Consider the following 21,392-nt stretch of genomic DNA (forward strand, 5'->3'; position numbering starts at 1 on the left):
TGGGGGTTCACGAGGTCTACAGCTCACAGAGCCATGCACTAGTTTTTTTACTGTCGCATATCGTTGATAATTTTAACAAGTCACTGATTTAAACTTTTACGATTTTTACTCATTAACAAGTGTTTTAATTTTAACAAGTGTTCGCGTTTAAATATCAAATCTAAAGAAATACAATCTGAAGATAATACGTTTTGTTTTAGCTAAATGATTGTAGTTGTAATTTTGTAATACCTACGTTACAAAATTACAGAAAGCTGCGAGAAAATATAAGAATATTTTACTGCGTAAGAAAAATATTCTTATATATTTATTATCAGTGTTTTTAGGCCTCCTGTATATTCGAATGAAGTGAAATGGACAGGCGACGTGAAAGATACGTTTACATTTTTACTCCTTACTCCTTTGTAATAAGGCGAAAAATATAAAAATATTTCTGACGTAGGATGGGCATGGTAAGTTTTAGAGCCACTGCACACTAGCGTCTCCCGAGCGTAGGTGTCTAGTAATAATAATAATGAGAATATTTTCACGATCACACTACAGATTGGATTCGTTTCTTGAATAACAGATTTAATAAATATCTTTATTTGTTGCGACACCCTACATTCCCCGCACTGTCACCCGCATTACCCTTAAAATCACACGTCACCAGGCATCGCCACTATCGCCAGTAGCAATTGAGATGAGTTGCATCTGCTTTTAGTAAAAGGTAAAACCTCAAATTAAGTTAAAAATAAAATAATTAGTTGGATAGGATTGGAGAGAAGGCCTGTAGTTTAAGCGCATGTTACATGTCCGAAGGATAACACATAGGTATCTAAAAGGCGTAAAAAGGGATATGGCAATCTAATAACTAGGCTAGAGTACCTGCTCTTTGGGTTTATTAAACATTATGAAAGGATTATTTATTTTATTAATGTGCATATAACCCAGAACTGGAATGCACAAAGTCTTGCATTTTTTTACATCCAATTATAATCTTCTTTTAATACAGAGCTTGAATATTTTTTTAAAATGTGCAATGTTTAATAAAGTGGAGATAAGCAGAAAATTCTTTGAAACTATCGTTTTTAAACAGTGCGCCTCGAATTAGGTCAGGAGGAATCCACTTATGTAGTTTGCTTTAGGACACCTTTGTCTGCGAACTTTGAGCGACTTGTGCTGTCAAGAACTGCACTGTAGACCACCTGCTTTTGAGATTTATTCAGTGCTTTGACGATTTCGATTTTTAGTATAGACGTGGTAGAAAAGCTTATTAAAATGCTTTGTTTTCGAGATTCCCTTGTTTTTTCTGGACCCTAATGGACGTTTTCTAAATGTCTTGGTTTTTTGTTTTGTTTGTTTATCCTTAGAATGGTTTAAACTAGATCTGTGTTCATTATTGAGGGTTTATACATATAGTACATAGGTAGTCAATTGTTCCCACACAAATACTAATTATTCCTAAATGGTAAGCGCTTATTATTTGTTACGATTGTCCGAAGCGAGGGTAAAGGTCTTACTTAAGCTTAGGGGACAAAATCGTAGGTCTGTCTGGCTGTTCTCCTCTAAAGGTCGCGCTTTTACAACCGATTCTCGTGAAATTTGGCGAGTACGTTCGATAGCTACATATATTTTTTTGTCAATTTATTTTTTCTAAGACTGCATCTCCCATAGGAACCAGTTTAATGAGCCACACATATCAAGTAGGCCTTATATAGTGCTTCAGGTATATTCAACAATTTGTCTGGATATAAGCGGATAAACTTGCGACCTAGATACACCGGCGAGACGTCCCGTTTTACACATCTCCACCAATCGATTGCTTCCTAACAATTGCTGAATCTCAGCTAAATAAAAAGTAAAATCGTTTATTTCGGACAATTCGGAATCAAGCTAAGCTGGATGACCACATTCTAATTTAGCGATCGAATTAAAACATTGCGTTAATCTAAAGCCCAAGTCAATTTTTGAGTTCATGAATTTAAAACTACAGTAGCGGCAAATAATCTATCATATTTTTTTCAGATACATTTGCATATATTTTTTATTAATTTTATCAAAAACGGCTCCAGCAAATTCGATGAACAGTACATTGTAGGGGCGTATGAAAACGACAATTCGATTAAGCTGGGATTCATTTAAAAAATAAAAGTTTACCCAAATTTTCGCGGTAGCCCGGATATGTAAAGTAATGATGCGATTTAATTTTTAAACCAGAGGCTGACGAGGCAGGAAAAGCGATCTATCTAGGTTTGTTGTTGGTAGAATTCGATATTGATTGTTTTTTATATACGAAATACAATATTTATAAGTTTTATAACATATACATTATTTGGGGTGTGTAGCGTCCCCAATCCGCATTGAGCTAACGTTTACCCACGTTGCCTCGTGCAGTGGGACGTAAGTATATATATATGGTCGTGTAGTATAGTCTAATTTCATGAATTTTCGAGTGAATTCCTGCAAAAAATAGCAGTATGATAGATTTTTTGCCGCTACTGTTACCTTCTATGTCTTAGTTCAAAACCCGAATTTAATTTGTATTTGTACAAGTACGCGGGGACTCACGAGGTAAAATCGTCACTTTGATAAACGTATCTAATATTAGGGTAATAATTTGGATCCTCTAAATAATGACTAATACTTATAATTATAAGAAAGTTTCGAATGACGCGTTGACGTCTTTTTTTTTAATTAATCTAAGCAAAGTTAGTACCACTACCAATTTCGACGAAACAAATCGGAATAAAATTCAATTTTACTCTAATTTCAACCAACTATAAATAGTACAACTAAAGGAATACTTCAACCTGGCAAACTAGTTCGTAATGGATTAGTCGAATATTATTTGTGTATTTTAGTCTATCCCCCCTAACTTCCCACCTTTCGGACACCCAATTACTCAGCCTCCCTACAAAAGGCCGGCGGGCAGTATTTGAAACCGACTGGAAATTGCAAAGGTCGATGGTCGATAGTAACATAGTTTAGTCTGTTACCAAACACCGGGATGCATCGTGTGCAAGTGAATGTGGATACGTAGCATCTCTTGTCGCTTACATGATGTTTGCTAGAGTAAGCGGACGTTTGCTGGCGATTTTTGTTAAAACGATTACCCGTATATGCAAGTTGAATATTTTGAATAATCAAACTAATAGTTACACCAAAGCGAATATGAAATCTTAAGAAATATTTAGAGGATCGACAGTATGAAGTATCCTAGCCATTCAAATTTAAATGAATGCGTATTTGGCGTTTAATTAAAGGTATTTATGTATGTACTTATATTGTTTTCACTTTTTTCTTTGATTACGATTTTTATATTACATTATAAGTTAGGTTTTAATTCAAATAGTGAGAAATACAAATCAAGAAACCTATAATGGCTATAACAATATAAATATTTAAAAATATATTGAGGTTTACCAGTATAACTTTGTCTGACGCAGGCAGTGAAACTTACTCATTTTACTTTGATCGCACAGAACGGAAATGCCAACGCCCGCAAATAACGAGATGGAAAATACATTATTAACTAGCGCAGCATTTGACGTTACGGCTCACGAAAGAGATCAGAGCCATACGGACAGTCCAACCAACGAATTACGGTTAAAATTTAATTTAATGAAAAACAAATACACTTTTTAATGACCATCGTGTTACATACTTGTATTGTGCACAGGGAAACTAATCTGAATCCAAGCTGCTACGCGAAAATGGGCTTAGGAGACCTGAGACCTTCCTTAACTTTCTAATTAAGGCCGATTCATATATGCATATTTTGGAAAAAAATTACAGTCAGCGAGAAGATAGTCATTTTTGCCAACTTTTTATACCAATCGAATTCATTTCTATCAGCACGCCCAGGAATTGCCTAAAAATATTCTGCCTTACTATAAATTCCCGATTTCATTGCCGTGCCGTTCGCAGGACGCGTCGCCAAAGCACAGAATAAGTAGTATTATACAGAATGGCCACGCACCGCCCCGCCCCGACTCGAATTACCTCGCCCCGCGACAGCAGATTGACAGCCGTTTGCCGGCCGCTCAGTACTATTTTTAAGCAATTTACTCACACAATGGCGCATGCCGCGTGTACAGACGTGCCGTTCACACATAGAAACGCAAGTGATTTTTAGGATTCCGTACCCAAAGGGTAAAAACGGGACCTTATTACTAAGATTCCGCTGTCCGTCTGTCCGTCGGTCCGTCTGTCTGTCTGTCACTAGGCTTTATCTCATGAACCGTGATAGCTAGACTGTTGAAATTTTCACAGCTGATGTATTTCTGTTGCCGCTATAACAACAAATACTAAGAAGTACGGAACCCTCGGTGGACGAGTCCGACTCGCACTTGGCCAGTTTTTGATGTATATAGCGTGTCCGCCCTGTGGCCAAAGGGTCCGTCGAGCCCTGTGTGACAAGAGAATAACTACAACTAACCTCCAACTCCTCGATGACCTTCTCGAGCTGATCTTCAGTGATGGGCCCGGCGCCGGCGCGTGCCCGCTCCGCGTTCAGCAGCTTGAGCCATGCGGTGTCGGTGGCGTCCAGGTCGTACGAGCACGCCGCCTCCGCGCGGGCGAGCGCGGTGGTGATCGTATGCTTGTCCGGCGCGTACGTCGCGTCGCGGCTCAAGTGGATGTACTTGTCTTTAGGCCTGTGGACGGAGATGTTACTTTCCTTAAACATGCAATGAAATACTGATATTATGTAGGCTTATATAGGCTGCGAAATATCACGTTTTAGGCGCGCTAGACTAGAGGTATTTAATGAGATTTCATACAAAATTGCAGGCCTACGCCGGCAAAATGCTCTTTTTTAATTTTCATTTCACAGTTATTTGTGAAACAGCATTATGGCATTCAGCCATTTAAAAAAAAAACTATAGGCAGTATTTGCTTGATGGTGCGTAAAAAGACATTCTGCCGATACGCCTTAAAAAAATCAATAAACGATGTTTGCTATATTTTGCAGTTTAATTTACATATAAAATTGACATGAATATAATAAATAAGACATTATTAACAAAATTCAATAATTTTAAATTACAAATTTAACTACACAAATAAACATTTAAAATATTGGGAAAGTAGAAAATTTTTCATTCTGTAATTCTGTATTTATTGTGCGTTGTTGAATTTGTTATTTAATGTGAGGTCCGATGAAAATACCGACGAAAAAATGAAATTAGTATTAATTATAGTCGTAGGAGTTGGAATTAAGAGCATAAGCAGAATTGACTTATGGCAATTTTATTATTTGAAAAACTAAGAAAAATGCCCACAGTTTATTAGAAACAGTTTTAGTGGCATATTTTAAAGAACTGAAAGTAACTATAAAATCGTGAACACTGTGGAAATTATACTCCATGCTTAAGGCAGCGATGCATGTTTAACACATTCACTGCCCCCAACGCACATGTGCGTTCACCGTCTTACAAGTTTGTTCCTAGGCCACGCCCCCTGGGGCCCATTCCTCGACCGGTATTAGGCTAATATTACTAGTGTGTTGTCATGGCAACCCATACGATTTGACAGTTCGTGGACTAATAATATTAGTCTAATACCGTTCGAGAAATGGGCCCCTGGCAGTGAATGCGTTAACATAATATCAACATGGCAGTATGTAAACTTAGTTATGTGGCGAAAACGACAGTCAGGCGGATACAAGGCGAAAAAATCAAAGATACATAAAAATATACGCAAATGGGTAATAAAAATATACGTGTTAGCTATATTTTGTGTGTAGTTTACTTTTAGTTTTTCTATAAATAAAACTTTGATTTCGTGGAGTTTTTCTTTATTTATTTCATTGCATGTTTGAGAAAAGCACTATACATACCACGGCGTGAAAAGGGGTTGCCGGCCTCATACTATCTATTCTAATCGGCCGGCAACCCCTTACTTTACGGCCTCTGTAGTAATGTACTATAGACATTTTTATCACTGAAAGGGTCATTAAGCGACTTCTTGCGAAACATACGCGTGTAGTAGATAAATTACTGACTGGGATTAAGGCTGCGCGTCCACCAGAGATGTGCGAGGATGGATAGCAAATAATGTGTTCAAATATGGCGGGACTGCGTTGACAGCTGTTGCGTTTAAAGCCAGTTACTAGGATGCTGCGTTAAATATTTACAGTACAGTCAGCACCATAAATTTCTCAGCGAATGTAGTGATCAAAATGAACTGCACGCGCTCTTCCTCGCTCTAACAATTATGTGGTGTGAAGATCTTTTTGAACACTTCACTCACTTACTCCGCGGTGACAATCCAACTCATGGTACTAACTAAACTCAAAAAAACCCAAGAAATATACGTAAGATACCTAATCATTAATGGGAAGTAATTAAATGATCAGCCATTTTTAAAACTGATCTGCAAAAAAAAATAGCCATTAAATAGCATACAAATATGTTGCCGGCAATAAATAAAAATCGAGCTGCAACTCCTGTTCAGCAAATAATTCACAAACGGTCAACATTATAAACCAATATCCATCTGCTTAATAAATAGTTGAGCCGCAAAATTATTATTTGGTCAGCAAGATTTAAAATTGGTTGGCAGTTTAATTGAGACGTATGCATATTAAACAAATGGTAATCTGATATAATAATATGGGTTGCGTTTGATTTGAAAAATCGCCAGTGTTGCAGGCGGAGCGGAATCGTGTGCGTGCATTTCATTCGATGATTATTAGCAGTCACATTGCGGTGTTCTAACGTATTTGTTGGTGATATTTATCCGTTTTGGTACTTTATTATAGGTGTAAAATGGAAGATATTAGCTACTAGAAAAGTTGGTTAGGTTAGGTTAGAACTGCGACCTTCACAGAAAACAACTGCTTCTAGAAAAGTGGGTTAGGTTAGGTTAGAACTAATTTTTGCGGATCAGTTAAATTGTAATCCAAAATGAAATAATCCGCTTACCCACTGACTGCTTAACAAAATTTGATTAATGGTGGATCGCTTACTGCCGATCAAATAATTAATTTGCCAACCAAATCAATTTAGAGCAGCTCATTATGACATTAGTTGCGAACTGATTTTGAAATACTTGCTAACCTTAAGTTGCTGATCATATACACATTTTGGCTGACCAAATATATATTTTTGTTCATCAAAATAGGAATATTTTGCAGATCGATTAAATAACACCCATAATTAATAACGAACATTTTGAACGCAAATTCTTTGCCCTGATATGTATGATTCGTAGAATCTATTACTAAGCAGCGTCTATCAATGGACATAAGAAAAACTCTAACAGGGTGAAGAAAATAAATCTTATTGTAAGAAAACGGAGTGAAAGACGTTGAATAGTTGCATTTGTTAGATTCTCAAGCATCAAGAGCAATAATTGAAAAAGTACGCAATAATAATGCTGCGCCGTGTCGAGAAACGCAATGCAACTCGGTAAAATCCTGGAACCTAACGATATTATTGAAGTACTAACAGGAACAGTCCTTACTGACCGTTACTAGAAATGAGGTTTAAGAATAGTCAGTTAACGTCATGGACTATGATAAAGTCAGCAACAAATATTTAGTGACATACAAAGTGGCCGGCAGTGGGTAGCAGACACATGCTAAGCATGTGTTACGATATATTTGGCCATGCTAAAACACGCAAATATCAAATTATACTTTCTAAGTCTTAATACCAGTATAAAATTATTAGTGGGTTTCATCAAAGTTTTATTTCGACTATTGAACAAATAGAATCAATAAATAATAAAAGCGCGTTTGAAACAAAGAAACAACCAGTTTCTAAGACAAATAAACAGTGTAATCCTGAACAGAGCGCGTGCCCCCCTTTATGCACGGGAAGGGGCATCAAAGGAGGGGGTGGCGAGATGCAATAACACACTGTGTAATGTGAAACGTCGGAGTCTCGGAATAGAGCTGAACCTCTAATTAGTGATCAAGTGATCACTTAATCAGTGAAGTAAAGATATCTGAAAAAGATGGGAATTTTATACCGAAATTTGGGTTTTGAGTGATTAGTTACAAAGTACTCTTATTAGTTATTTAGTGTCTATGTAGGTACTTGAAGGAATATTTTTCGTAGAATGCAATCGAGTGATCTTAGTGATATGGCTTAGTGCCAAGGTCAATAAGCAAGACTTACGGTGTCACACAGGGTATTTGGTACCTAGGTGCAAAGCTTTAACCGGCTTCACCCGCTTAGCTGACTATATTTAAGAATTTTTAGCCATAGTCTAAATTGGGTATTTTTTTTATCAAAATTTAAGAACTATATGTAAAGTTGACTATCGAGTAAAGTCAATAACTATGGCTAGCTTTTTCATTTAGCAGACAGACGCGGTGCGCGATTTTATAAGGTGTTAGTGATTTAAAATGTAAAGTGATAAATGTTATAGCTGTCTGGTTGGGCTTAAAACAGATATCGATTCCAAAACATGAATGAAAAAATACTAGGGGCTAATGAATTAAACTTAAATATTTTCGCAAGTTTTCGCAAATGGTACGCGGGTGATTCGCTAGCGCACCACATTCGCCAGATCTGGAGGCTTATCGACAAACACCAATCGAAAAGTCACGTCATCATTTAAACAACAGGTCTATCGTGTGCATCGTGTGTGTCATCGTGAACCTGGTTGGAATGCATAAAGGGTAATATTTTACTGTAGCCACGCGCGTCACGTTTACGCCTTTGGCGTTCAAAGGGTTGTTTCGAGTGGAGTTTTCTATAAAAGATTTGTCACTTGGCCAGGCACCCGTGGATTCTTAAGACCTGTAAAAATCGCGGTACTCACAATTTAAACTCCTGGAAGTCCGGCGGCTTCGGGTTCTCGGTGATCCGGACCTTAGGGGCCGGCAGCGAGTCCGGGTTGACCGGCACCTGGACGCCCCGCTCCCAGTCCTGCTTCCACGTGTCCGTGATCACCCAGTACTCCGAGGCGGTGAGCGGCTCAGAGTCCGGCAGCTTCATTGCGCTGATCAAATCCTTCCTGTAAAGCGTAAGGGTGGGGTTAAGATTGGGGAGATATGTAGACGGAACGGTACCTAAACACTTTAAATGTGCGATTCGTTATATTTTTCAATGACGAACGTTTCGACGGAACGAATTTGCTTGTCGCTAACGCTAATGCTCAATGCATATTTTTTAGAGTAAGCAAATCAGCTCGGAAGATTTATATATTTTCTATCCGATAGAGCATCCCGCCTAAAGTTGTTAATGAGCACGGAAGATAACATTGTTTGTCACAAGACCTGCTTCAGGCTCAAATTTACTTCAACCTGTTTAATTGGACGGCCGATAGGTAGTTTATTTTTATCAATGCAAACTGTAACTAGAGTTAGTGAGATCATCCAGGCGTTTAGTATTTGACCACAAGATTTACTACTGCTTAGTATCACAACCATTCGTTAAATCAGTCCAGTATGGACCTCAATCAAAACAGCGGCGTGACACCTATTCACTTTAGTAAAGCCTGTGCACGTTTCGATGGCCTAATTCTATTCATTAGTCTGGCTGATGAACCGGGTTCTACGGATTCTATTTCCGCACGCGCGCCGCTAAAGTGGACTATTGTTTTATGCAGCATCGTTAGTTGCTATTGTAACAGATGCTGTACCTGACCTAGGACAACACAGTTATGCTCTGCACGCCCAATGTGCTTCTTTATCCCCACATACAAATGAGGTATCAATATCATACACGTACGGATTTGAAGATTTGATTTCAATATGGCACCATTAGTTTTACTATTCAAAAGCTTGATAATATAAACATTATGTATAAGAACCCGTGCAGTGCCACCTACTTCACATGTCAGAACCACGTAGTATAGTTCCACTGCGTACCTACAAGCGCTATGTTTGCTGCTAAGTCCTTATGAAAGCTTCATAAATGGCATTTTCTATTCGGAAAAGCGGTATTGCATTGAAAAGTGTAGTCCGCACGAACAGTGGGTGACAATGGGTTTAACGTAAAGCGTGAGAATCAGTGTTCATCACGTACAGAGTTGTACCGATTTCACTGTGGTTGCTGATGTGTTTGTGTGGTTATTTTATAGCAGGAATCGTACAGCGGGCGTGTGGTGCAGTCGCTTATGGCTTCGTAACAAACTATATCACGCTCAAATTCACATATTTAGTTTTTTTTTCTTAGTTTCATATACTCCACAGTGTTCCTCATAGACATATGGACACTCCGGGGGGAAACAGAAGGATATCTCCAAATTAACTGTATGTGTACCTACTGACAGCATCACACTTTCCCTTGGTAAAACTTTAACCATTGCAGTAACATTTACACATGGTCAGTTTACTTAAGTTAATGCATGTTGACGTTTTATTATTATTATAAACTAGCTAAACTATGTCATTACATATATGCACACAAGCTGTTAACTAATGTCCACAGGAGGGGCAACTTTTGGTTTAAAATCTATGTATGACCCACAAATGTCATTTTAACGATTTAAATACTTTGACGACCGGTCTGGCCTAGTGGGTAGTGATCCTGCCTGTGAAGCCGATGGTCCTGGGTTCGAATCCCGGTAAGGGCATTTATTTTTGTGATGAGCACAGATATTTGTTCCTGAGTCATGGGTGTTTTCTATGTATTTAAATATTTATATATTATACATATAGTTGTCTGAGTACCCATAACACAAGCCTCCTTGGGCTTACCGTGGGACTTAGTCAATCTGTGTAAGAATATTTATTTATTTATAGAACTAGCTAACCTTGCGTCATAGTGCGTTTGGCTGGCCGCTGCGCCTTCTATGCCGTATATTTTGAAAACGGCTCATCATTCGCTTGCCCTTGTCCCATTCACTTGGGGTCGGCGCAGCATGTCTTTTTCTTCCATACATCTCTGTCACCCGTCATCTCATCATTCACTTGCGTTAGTTTCATATCATCTTTCACACAGTCCATCCACCTTTTCCTCGGTTTTCCTCTCCTTCAAACGGCTAATCGCATGAAAACATTTTTGGTACCTAATTGTCGCAAATTTTATGCTCTACAGCTCTTTCCTACATGTAAATAACATCGGAGCTACAGAAATTTTGATATCCGCGAAAAACCGATTTGTATGACATTTGACCTTGAATAACTTCTGACGCGCACGCGATCTACATATGCGTCGATTTTTAAGAGAACCCTTAATATGTCCTAACGAAGGTGAATATGAGTTTCCAGCTTACTATCTCTCATTCCGAGGCGAAACCCTTAATTTAACTGGGCCATACGTATAGAGCTGCACTAAGCAACGATATTTTATATTCCTAAGGAACCGAAAAAGCTATTTACGACGACGTTTAGAGACGAAGTTGCAGTCATGGCATGGTTTCCAATTTTGATAGTAAATAAAATATCGAATTTACTTTGTTATCTTAACGAAAAATTGCGCCACAATTTTATCAGGCAAGGGATAACATTATATTGTATCGTCTTATAGTTTTCTGAGAAAATTCACTCCCTCCACGTTTAAAATAGTTTACATAAAATGCGTTTGAGCTGAAAGCATATTTTGAAAGCACAAAGTGAACGGTGATATTAAGTATGTGACACGGCCTCGTCGAGAGTTGGCGAGAATAAGTACTCGGCTCTTACGAGTCTTAAGGGGCCCACTGATTATCAGTCCGCCGGACGATATCGGCCTGTCAGTTGTTCGGACTGTCAAGTTTTTGTTTGTCCGACTCGCACTCCGGTCCGGTCCGGTTATTACTTACTGTTCCACAGTGTTGCTCCACAAAAGGCGAATAACTGCGGAGTGGATGCACCTTAATATAACCAGCTTTATGACCCTATTTTGCATGTAAACCAGCCTAAACATTTAGAGTTTTTTATTTATTTAAAGACGTGCAACATATTAGATAGTTCATTACTTCAGAATCTAGCGTAATGCTGCCTGGTAGATTGTTCACAACTTAACTTCAAGCGTAATGCCAGAGAGGATAAACTTCCTAAGGACTTTCAATGTTAACGTCGTAAAGGAACGAAATAGTTTATAGGAAATTATCTTTTGAATGCTCACCTGGATGCCGCGAGTTTATGCCGCACAGGTTACATAATAGACGGGATTCTTTATCCTCTTATAAACATTACGTTCCACTAAACCAGGTATAGCAGATAATAAGTAAGGGGATAGTGGAAGACCGCTTCTCCATACACACGTAGTCCCCATTTTCCTCCCTGGAACTCCTCCCTTCCTCTTAACATTATGGAATAGTAGATTGTTAACCAAGGGATGAAAAGCACTAATGTCTGCCGAAGTAAAGACTCTACTTTTCATTTCGAATACAAGAAAAGTAAAATGCATGTGGTTTTTTTTTACATGACTAAGTATACATTTTTATAGTATATCTTGAGGGTACTTTCAATTAACAATTCAGGCAATAGTATCGTTATTTATGGAATGGAGAGTCAAATATCAGAATGGAAATTGTATAACAAATCCATTTAAACTCAAATTTCAATTGCTTATAGTAAAAAAAAAACGTACTACGAACGTAAAATGCTCTAGTGCAGACACGTATCATTTACTGCACACCTTTTAAGAACAGCAATGACCCTCTTTCAGAGCATGAGAAATGAAAATATTTTTATACAATTTGATGTATATTAGCTATAGTCCTTCATTTGACTTTTTTCGATTTAAAGATTATTATAAAAGTTTTAGAAACAATTCCATACAAATTTTGAATGCTTCTTTACTTCTACGTGGAGTCGTGGTCACCATTCACTAACCCGGGGTGAACGGGTTAAATCTGAAGTTGGTTACCAGTACAATTTGACACTGGATTAACGGTTTAACCGGTTAACCCAGGGTTAGTGCAAGTGACGCTTAGTGTTAATGTAAGTTTTAGATTTAGGCCACAAGGCAGGCCCGCCATCGCACACGGTCCGCTACGCGCCTACGGCGTAGCGCTACGACCATGCATTTACCATCCGCACTAAGAGGCAACAAGAGTGGTCATTTCTCCATACAAACGTACTCGACTGTTTCCTCCGTGGATTTTGAAGTTACAGCAATGATTTTTTTCAACACAGATTATTATTATTAATAATTGTGTCGGACTGTTTATATTTTTGTTTTTTTAAGGCGCTAGAGCACTTCAAGTATTCGCAAAAACGCCCTAATTTACTAGGCCGCAAAGAGAAGCATGGTATTCAAAACTGACATCAATTAGCCTAAAAAGCAAAACACACCGACACATATAATTTCATTACGATTTAGATCTCAAAATTTCGTTACATTTGGTGGAGTTTTGGAGGAGGAAACAGTCGAGTACGAAACCTCGGTTTGTGGGATTTTTACGCAGGATTTATCGCCTAGCCTAGCATTGTCCTTATCGCACTAGTTTTAGAAGCCGCTTCCGTTAGCGAGACGGATATTTTCACCTAACATATTATCTCAGCTCCCGTATCATCTTAAGTAAGCATAATACTTACCACACTTTGCTGTTGTATTTGCAAGAATATGACTGATTAGGGTGGCGTAAGAAATTTTAACTAAAAACCAAATCGTAGGACTGATTTTACGTTATGCATTTGAGCAGCCCTTCGAAGGGTATCATCATCAAATCGATCCTAAGATTGGAACAGAAAATAATGAGGAGGGTTGGATATGAAATGCATCTAGGTCACCGTCATTCTATTTTTGATATTGAATAAGCCGGAAAGGATGAATGTTTTAATTTAAAGCGTGCACGTAAAATCAATAACTTGGTAATTTGTGAACTTAAGAAACAAGTATTTTTTTTTGAACGCCAAGAACACCTAAACGCGTCGTAACTAGTCGTGCCCACAGCGCCATGAACACATATAAGTTGTACAGTGTGCAGTGTGTGTGTGTGTGTGTGTGTGTGTGTGTGTGTGTATGTGTGTGTGTGTGTATGTGTGTTGCCCCTAATTATTTTTATGATCTGTTACAATGATATACAGTAATCCGGTTATAACGACGCCCGCTGATGTTAAGTTTATATCAAATTAACCGGACGTCGTACTAAACGAACTGTCAATTTTTTTTTATATTAAAATAATGTCGCAATTCTTGTGGTTGTAACCAAGATGATAACAATAACAATCGTACATCGACAATCAAAAAATTAAATAAGTTATTTTGTCGAGAACTTCATTTTTGAAACACACATCGCTGACAGTCTGTACCTTCGTTTCAACAGGCAAGTAATACCCATTGAAACAATTCTATTAAACCCAACCTAAATTAGGTTGCGTTGTTTTATACAACAGTTCCTATGACTACCTCCTCCTGTGTCCATCATAGATTAGCTATCCGATGGTACCAAAATACTGCATTGTCACCCAACTTACGTTTTTTTACGTTTACGTTTTTAACTAACGAAGTTTACGCTCAACTGAATAATGGGAAGTGGGGTTTATTTAGCTTGCAATATTTGACCCGAACAAACATATTAAAAATAATGTTACGAAAAGTCACAGGACTATTTTCATCTTGCTGCATGTAGAGAGTAAGCTTCTTACCATAAATTTATTTGCAAAAACTACGTTTTCGTCGTTGTAACCGGACTTGAAGGACGGATTTTGTGTGAATTTCCGTCGTTAAAAGCGGTCAGTCGTTATAAGCGGAGTCGTAATAAACGGTTGTACTTTTATAGTAGCTCGTACTAAAACCAAACATGTGCCTTTACTAACGTCGCTATAAATGGTTGGTTGTTATATGCGAAGTCGTACTAACCGGACTCCACTATATTAAAATTAGGTCACGAGTCGAAAAATTTAATTATTTCACAATAACAAAATTAAATTATTACAGATTACTATTAAAAAAGTTTCAATTGCTAGAACTTTATTTCAGTGGTATCCCATAGTAGTTTTTGATACGCCGTCCAAAATCATATCTGAAACGCCCACGTGTACAATGTAACAAGCTAAACTGCTCAATCTATCAATCTCTATAATATTTTCAGTACGCAATTGACCAGTGTTCAAGACACCACTGAAACCGAAAAAGATGCGAATACAAACTGTTCGTATAAACATCAAGAATACATACTGCTCGATAGCGGCGTGGTAAGATTTCCGAATACATGATTAATCACAAGGAACGACCACATTCAGCGGAGCTTGAAAAGTTGATAAACACTAGTGATTAAATTGTGAAAACACCAGGTGGGTGATAGGGGGGTGCGCAGCGCATCCGGGGCGGGCGGAGCGGCGGCGACCTCATCGCTGGTCACAGGAAATGCACAAAGGCCTTGCAGCAGGCGAAATGAAATGCATTTGCTTTAACGGGAACCCTAGTTCGATACGGCCGGGATTTTGTATTATTGACGTCACCAATGTTATGATTTGCACGTATACAAGTGCGTAATGCGTCCGTAGATGCACACGCGGGAAAGCGATTTAGCAGCGGTTGGGTATATTTAGTCGGCGCCAATAATAACTAAGCGATTCAACCCACAATTAATCTATGCGCGATTTACTTAATAATAAGAGAGTTGGGGTGATTGTCGGATAAATGTCTTATTAGATCTCACTTTGGACAATATATCAAGCGCGATGCCCTAGGTAATTTTAGTGGACTCGCAGGTGATCAAAGTGCATATATTTCTCCACTGAAATCGTGCTGGATATGATATAAATACCCAAATCGTTTCGAGGATCTAATAGGAAATTTAGGTGAGCCGCACAGGTGATGTAAGCGCATATCGCAGTAGACACGCCTCTATTGTCAAGGCATTAAAGTATATGTTTAATCGGTCAAATATTGGAGCACATTACTCGATGAACGGTCGGATATAGCGCTTTTCCCTCTGAATTAGGGCCAGTGTTGAATGTACAGTCGAGTTCTTAAATATGTATACATATTTTCACCTTATTGCAATGGATTAAGGAGAAAAAATGTATACATATTTATGAACTCGACTGTACATACACCACAAGGGATTATTATGCCATTTGGGGTTCTTGCTAAATTGGAAATTCTATAGCGTAAAGTATTGAACAACCAATTTAGCTAGGACCCTAAATGGCGTAACAATCGCGGAGCGTCATGGTACAAAAACACATATTTATTTTTAAATAACTGCGCAAAGCAACAAAGGATTGTATTGAATAGAATGATAATTACACTAAGACAGCTTCAAAATAAACTTATAAACATAAACCAAAACAAGAAATACTTGTGCAGGTAAACAAAATGTATTTATATTTAAATTATTGGCAAACAAAATGCCATTAGAAGTAATTTCATAGAAACAAATGCAATTTTAAATTAATTAAATAAATCATGAACTACCACGCTAGAAACGTTAATAACAGAAAAAGCTTTTTCCATGGCTAATATTTAATTAAGCAAGGTGTGCGTGGGTTTCAGAAAGTAAAAGAAGAAACTTCAAGTAAAAACTAGGCAACTGTTAATATACCTGTTATAAAAAACCGGCCAAGTGCGAATCGGACTCGCGCACGAAGGGTTCCGTAATTTATGTAAGGGACAACATATCCAGCAAGGATCTAAGGGTAAGACGTTTATATAACTCAAACTCTTATAGACTTGTGCATCTGCATCACAGTGGTCCATTAGAGGTGACAAGTGGACCATTTACCTATCAACGTTAGTTGTAACTAGGGAGCGCTAATATGCACAAACCACAGACTTATACTCATGTAGACCTCTCAAATATTATTAGACGGAGAGCTGGTAGAAATTTGGAGTAGGTCCTTGAGGCAAGCTGAAAATTTGCCTGATGCTTCTCCTATCTTACCCTACCTCAGCACTACAAGTCTGGCTGCAGGGTAGCGGGTCTAAATCAACCTATAAATTTTTAAAGTTTTTTTTTTGGTGCCCAAAAAAGGTTCTTGAGGCAATCTGTAATTTCTACAAGTGAAAATCGAATATCTAAATAGTCATAAAAAAATTATGCCACACGACTTGGCCGGGTCTTTAACCTTGCCAGACGCGTGCAAAATATTTTTTCAAAAAATTAAAAAAAGGTTCTTGAGGCAATCTGTAATTTTTACAGGTTAAAGTTAAGTATCTAAATAGTCATAAAAAAATAAGCCAGACGATTTGGTCGGGGCCTTCTAGAAAGTTACATATGGCACTTACTCGCACGCAAAATTAAGTTTGTTATTCTGTATAAATATATGCTAATACAAAGTTATTTTTGTAGTGCAAAAAATTAAAGATAGAAAGGTACAAATTTGGATGTACGATGTGATTGTAAGTATGAAGATGTGTATATTTATGATAACTATGTGTATAGAATTATGGGTATGAATAGGGTGTGGGCATTTTACATATGAAATTAGCGACAATATGTCTCTATTGTAGATCCATGGGTAGTTCATTAGTTATGACGAAGGCCTAGGCCGGGAAGAATTTTTATTTTATTTTAATGTAAACATGGCGTGCATGGCGGTGTTGTTTTTTTTTTTCATCTTTAGGAGTCATATAATATAATTAAATAATAAATAATTTATTGAATAATGTTGTGTCATGTTGTGACAAGGGAAAGTGGGGAGTCACAAACTTTGTAGCGTCACTATAACTTATTTAAATTATTTATTATTTTATTCGCTGTACAGTTAAATAACAAGTTTTTGGAACGATAATCGTTTTTAATCGTTTAATTTTCATTTCTCAAACATGCAATAAAATATCGTCCTTATGTGCGTCAAAACAGGCTTCAAAGTTTCGGGCGGAGCAACTCGAGAGAACTGTAGGCCGGGAAGTATTTATTTATTTTTATTTCAATGTAAACATGGCATCTGTGTTCATGCGAACAGGTGCAGGAACGAATAGCTGATTTTTTTTTTCAGTCGTAGCGCAAAAATAATCAAATTTTCGTTCCCCTTTAAGAAACCCATGTGATAAATAAAAAACACAATAAAAAATTAATAAAAAAAACGTTATATGGCTGTATCTGCTAAACTGTGCGTCGTAGCGCAAAAATAATCAAAATTTTGCTCCCCTTTAAGAAAGCTTTAGGAATTAATATAAAAAAATATATCTAATTTTTGCTCCCCACCAAACAACCCATAATTACTATAAAAAAAATCACAAATAAGAAAAAAAGCTTTATATGGCTGTAGCTTCTAAACCGTGCGTTGTAGCGCAAAAATAATAAAATTTTCGCCCCCTTTTAACACCCCACGCACTGAATAACCTATCACATCAGGACATGAAACAATCATCATCATCATCATATTTGTATTATTATTTCATTATAATTTGTATTATTCAATCATTTATTAATAAAATAACAAATTACAACACATTACTATTCTGTATTGAAATTGTATTATTTTACATGTATTTATTAAAATTACAATACATTATTATAAATTCGGTCATATTACGTTAACCATATCCCTACTAATACTCATACTGTACATAATTATCATAAATATACACAAATTCGTAATCATAATCACATCGTACGTCCTAATTTGTACCTTTTACCTTTAATTTACTGCACTACAAAAATAACTTTGTATTAGCATACAAAATCTACAGGATAGCAAACTTAATTTTGCGTGCGAGTAAGTGCCATATGTAACTTTCTAGAAGGCCCCGACCAAATCGTCTGGCTTATTTTCCTTATGACTATTTAGATACTTAACTTTAACCTGTAAAAATTACAGATTGCCTCAAGAACCTTTTTTGAATTTTTTGAAATAATAATTTGCACGCGTCTGGCAAGGTTAAAGACCCGGCCAAGTCGTCTGGCATAATTTTTTATGACTATTTAGATATTCAATTTTCACTTGTAGAAATTACAGATTGGCTCAAGAACCTTTTTTGGGCACCAAAAAAAAATCTAAAAATTTATAGGTTGATTAAGACCCGCTACCCTGCAGCCAGACTTGTAGTGCTGAGGTAGGGTAAGATAGGAGAAGCATCAGGCAAATTTTCAGCTTGCCTCAAGGATCTACTCCAAATTTCTACCAGCTCTCGGACCATTATTGGGTAGGTTGCTATTCATGCTGCCAGGCAAAGTGGTGGCAGGCGGGCCAATACGTTGACACCAAAATATTGGTAGAATCGGACCAAGCTATAGTAGGAGATATGTTATACAGTGTGGAAAGAATGAATGGGCCCTGGAGGGAAAGTGCCTTAAAACCTTAAGTTAGCTCATTTTGCTTAAAGGAAACATTCTTTTATTTTTTTAAAGAAACAAAACTGCATTCTAAGATTTTTTGCAATTCACTTATTTTATCCAGGAATCGAACCGACTAAAAATTTAAAAAAATAAACACTCGCTATTTTATTCTACTATTCGATACAGTTAACGTTAGTGATAACATTTCTCCAAGAAACATTAGGCCTTACCATAGAAATATAGGGCCTTACACTCCGTCGTTCGTAAAAAATATTGATAAAATCGAATATTTAGTATTCAAGAATATTTTTATAAAATAAAATAAAATAAATATAAAATAAAAATATTTTTAGACAAGCAAACTAAAAAAAAAATCTTTCAATGCAGTTTTGTTTATTTTCAAAAATAAAAGAATGTTTCCTTTAAGCAAAATAAGCTAACTTGAAAGGTTTTGAGGTACTTTCCCACCAGGGCCCATTCATTCTTTCCACACTGTATATGGCCGACCTTTACCGATACGTCTGTCGGATGAAACTTATATTTTATGAAAGAAAATATGTTACTGGACATAAGTAAATGGGGTTGCCTAAAGAAATATGGTCAAGGCTATTTTTAATTAATTTTTGAAAAAAAAAATTTTTTCAAATTTCACCGACTTGTCTGACGAATGAAATAAGTCGGATTGGGGTCATAATCCGTTCCAATACTTTGGTGGCAATAAGTAAACTCGACATTTATAGGGAATATTACGCTAAATTCTGCGTAGGGGGCGCCACTAGCACATACAGGGCTTACCGCGAAACATAAATCGAAATTTCGTTATCTGCCTATCTATCAAACTTGCATATTCGAGTGATAGAGTCAGATAACGACATTTCGATTTTCGCGTTTCGCGGTAGGCCCCCTGCAAACTAACCGCCTTGATGCTTCAATGTCATATTTATTCGTAACAAATAAACTGTGAAAACTTGTCAATAAACTGTTTAAGGCATAGTATGTATAAGTAACTCTATGGTTTACAATATGTGCTAGTACTGCACTCTGATGGCAGAACATTGCAGTCAACCCCCTATTGGGGTTTAAAAATGATATCGTTGGGCAGAAACTTATTGATTTTGCAGCAATTATGGCCCTCACTAAAATACCCTTGTAACGCCAGTGCCACATACATATGTATAGGACGTCACCGAAGCACAGTCAGATTTTATACAAATCGTGGTACCAACATGAGGGATCTATATAAATGTTAAATCTGTGGCAGGAACGTTTGTAATGCACTGACAGTCAATGTTGCATTGAGAATAACAACGAATCACTGCGTTTTTGCGTAACTTGGTAGATATATATATAAGGTTCTTCAAGTGAGTATAGGTAAGTTTATTTCGTACTAGCTGTGCCCGCGGCTTCGCCTGCGTGGAATTCGGTCTGTTTCAGTAAGCGGCTAATTCACCCCTAATTTATCTCCCTGTCCCCTGGAGACAGAACTTAAAGTAAAGTTGACAGATGGATACGCTAGAGGACTGTAGTCCAGATAAAATATTTTACAATTAGGTACCTACCACCAAAGATAGATATAACTCCGTAATAGATGGATACAGTCAAAGGAAAAAACGTGCCTCGAAAATCACGAAAATTTGATTCTCGATCAGATGTCGCTACTACCTTTTGCCTACTCTCGTATAGAGGGCGTTGACGGTTTCGTTTGTTATTATCTAACAATTTTAACGCATATCAGTGAAAGAACATGGGTCAAAATAAAAAAATTATTAATGCAAATAAAAAAGATCATTTATCCATATTTAAATACATTTTATCGTATTTTAATAAATCTTCATTTTTAGTTTTAAAGTGTGTCGATAGATGGCAGTGAATTTACTGTGGTTACAAAATTTACTATGACAGTACCGTTCTATAATATTATATCCTCTTTGCTACCACTAAATAAAATTACACTACAAAATGAATATTTTTTTTGCCCTTATTCAAATTTTTGTCGTGATTTAAATGGCATAGAGTAGTATAGGTGTATTTCGAACGATACAGTACCATTTTTGTTTAACGTCCTTGACTGTACCTATGCAAATCGGGTACACTACATAATTCCGAAATTTTTTATTTCGAATTTTAGAATGTCGAATTTTATCATTCCGATTTTTAAATGCTCGACCCATCAAAATTCCGACTGTCATAATTACGAATGATGAAAATCACGATGATTTATATTTCCGAAAACCCAAAAAGCCGAATATTGTAAATTCCGAACTACATAATTCCGACTATAACAATTCCGATGGTGGCAAACACCGAATTTAACATTTACGATTTTCAAAATCACGAATTCGGAATTG

At 37.0% G+C, this 21,392-nt stretch overlaps 1 protein-coding gene across 1 annotated transcript in view; it reads right to left on the bottom strand.

Annotated features, from left to right (window-relative positions):
• The window catches only part of LOC134754144 (PHD finger protein rhinoceros), a 71,720-nt gene that overhangs the window by 35,523 nt on the left and 14,805 nt on the right, over positions 1-21,392 (bottom strand). The window contains exons 3-4 of the mRNA XM_063690241.1: positions 8,758-8,952; positions 4,421-4,637 (exon numbers count right to left, since the gene is read on the bottom strand). Of these exons, the coding sequence (XP_063546311.1) occupies positions 4,421-4,637; positions 8,758-8,952 (412 nt within the window). The remainder of the gene's footprint in view (positions 1-4,420; positions 4,638-8,757; positions 8,953-21,392) is intronic.

Source organism: Cydia strobilella, chromosome Z (assembly GCF_947568885.1).
Source record: "Cydia strobilella chromosome Z, ilCydStro3.1, whole genome shotgun sequence".
NCBI classification, from domain to species: Eukaryota; Metazoa; Arthropoda; class Insecta; order Lepidoptera; family Tortricidae; genus Cydia; species Cydia strobilella.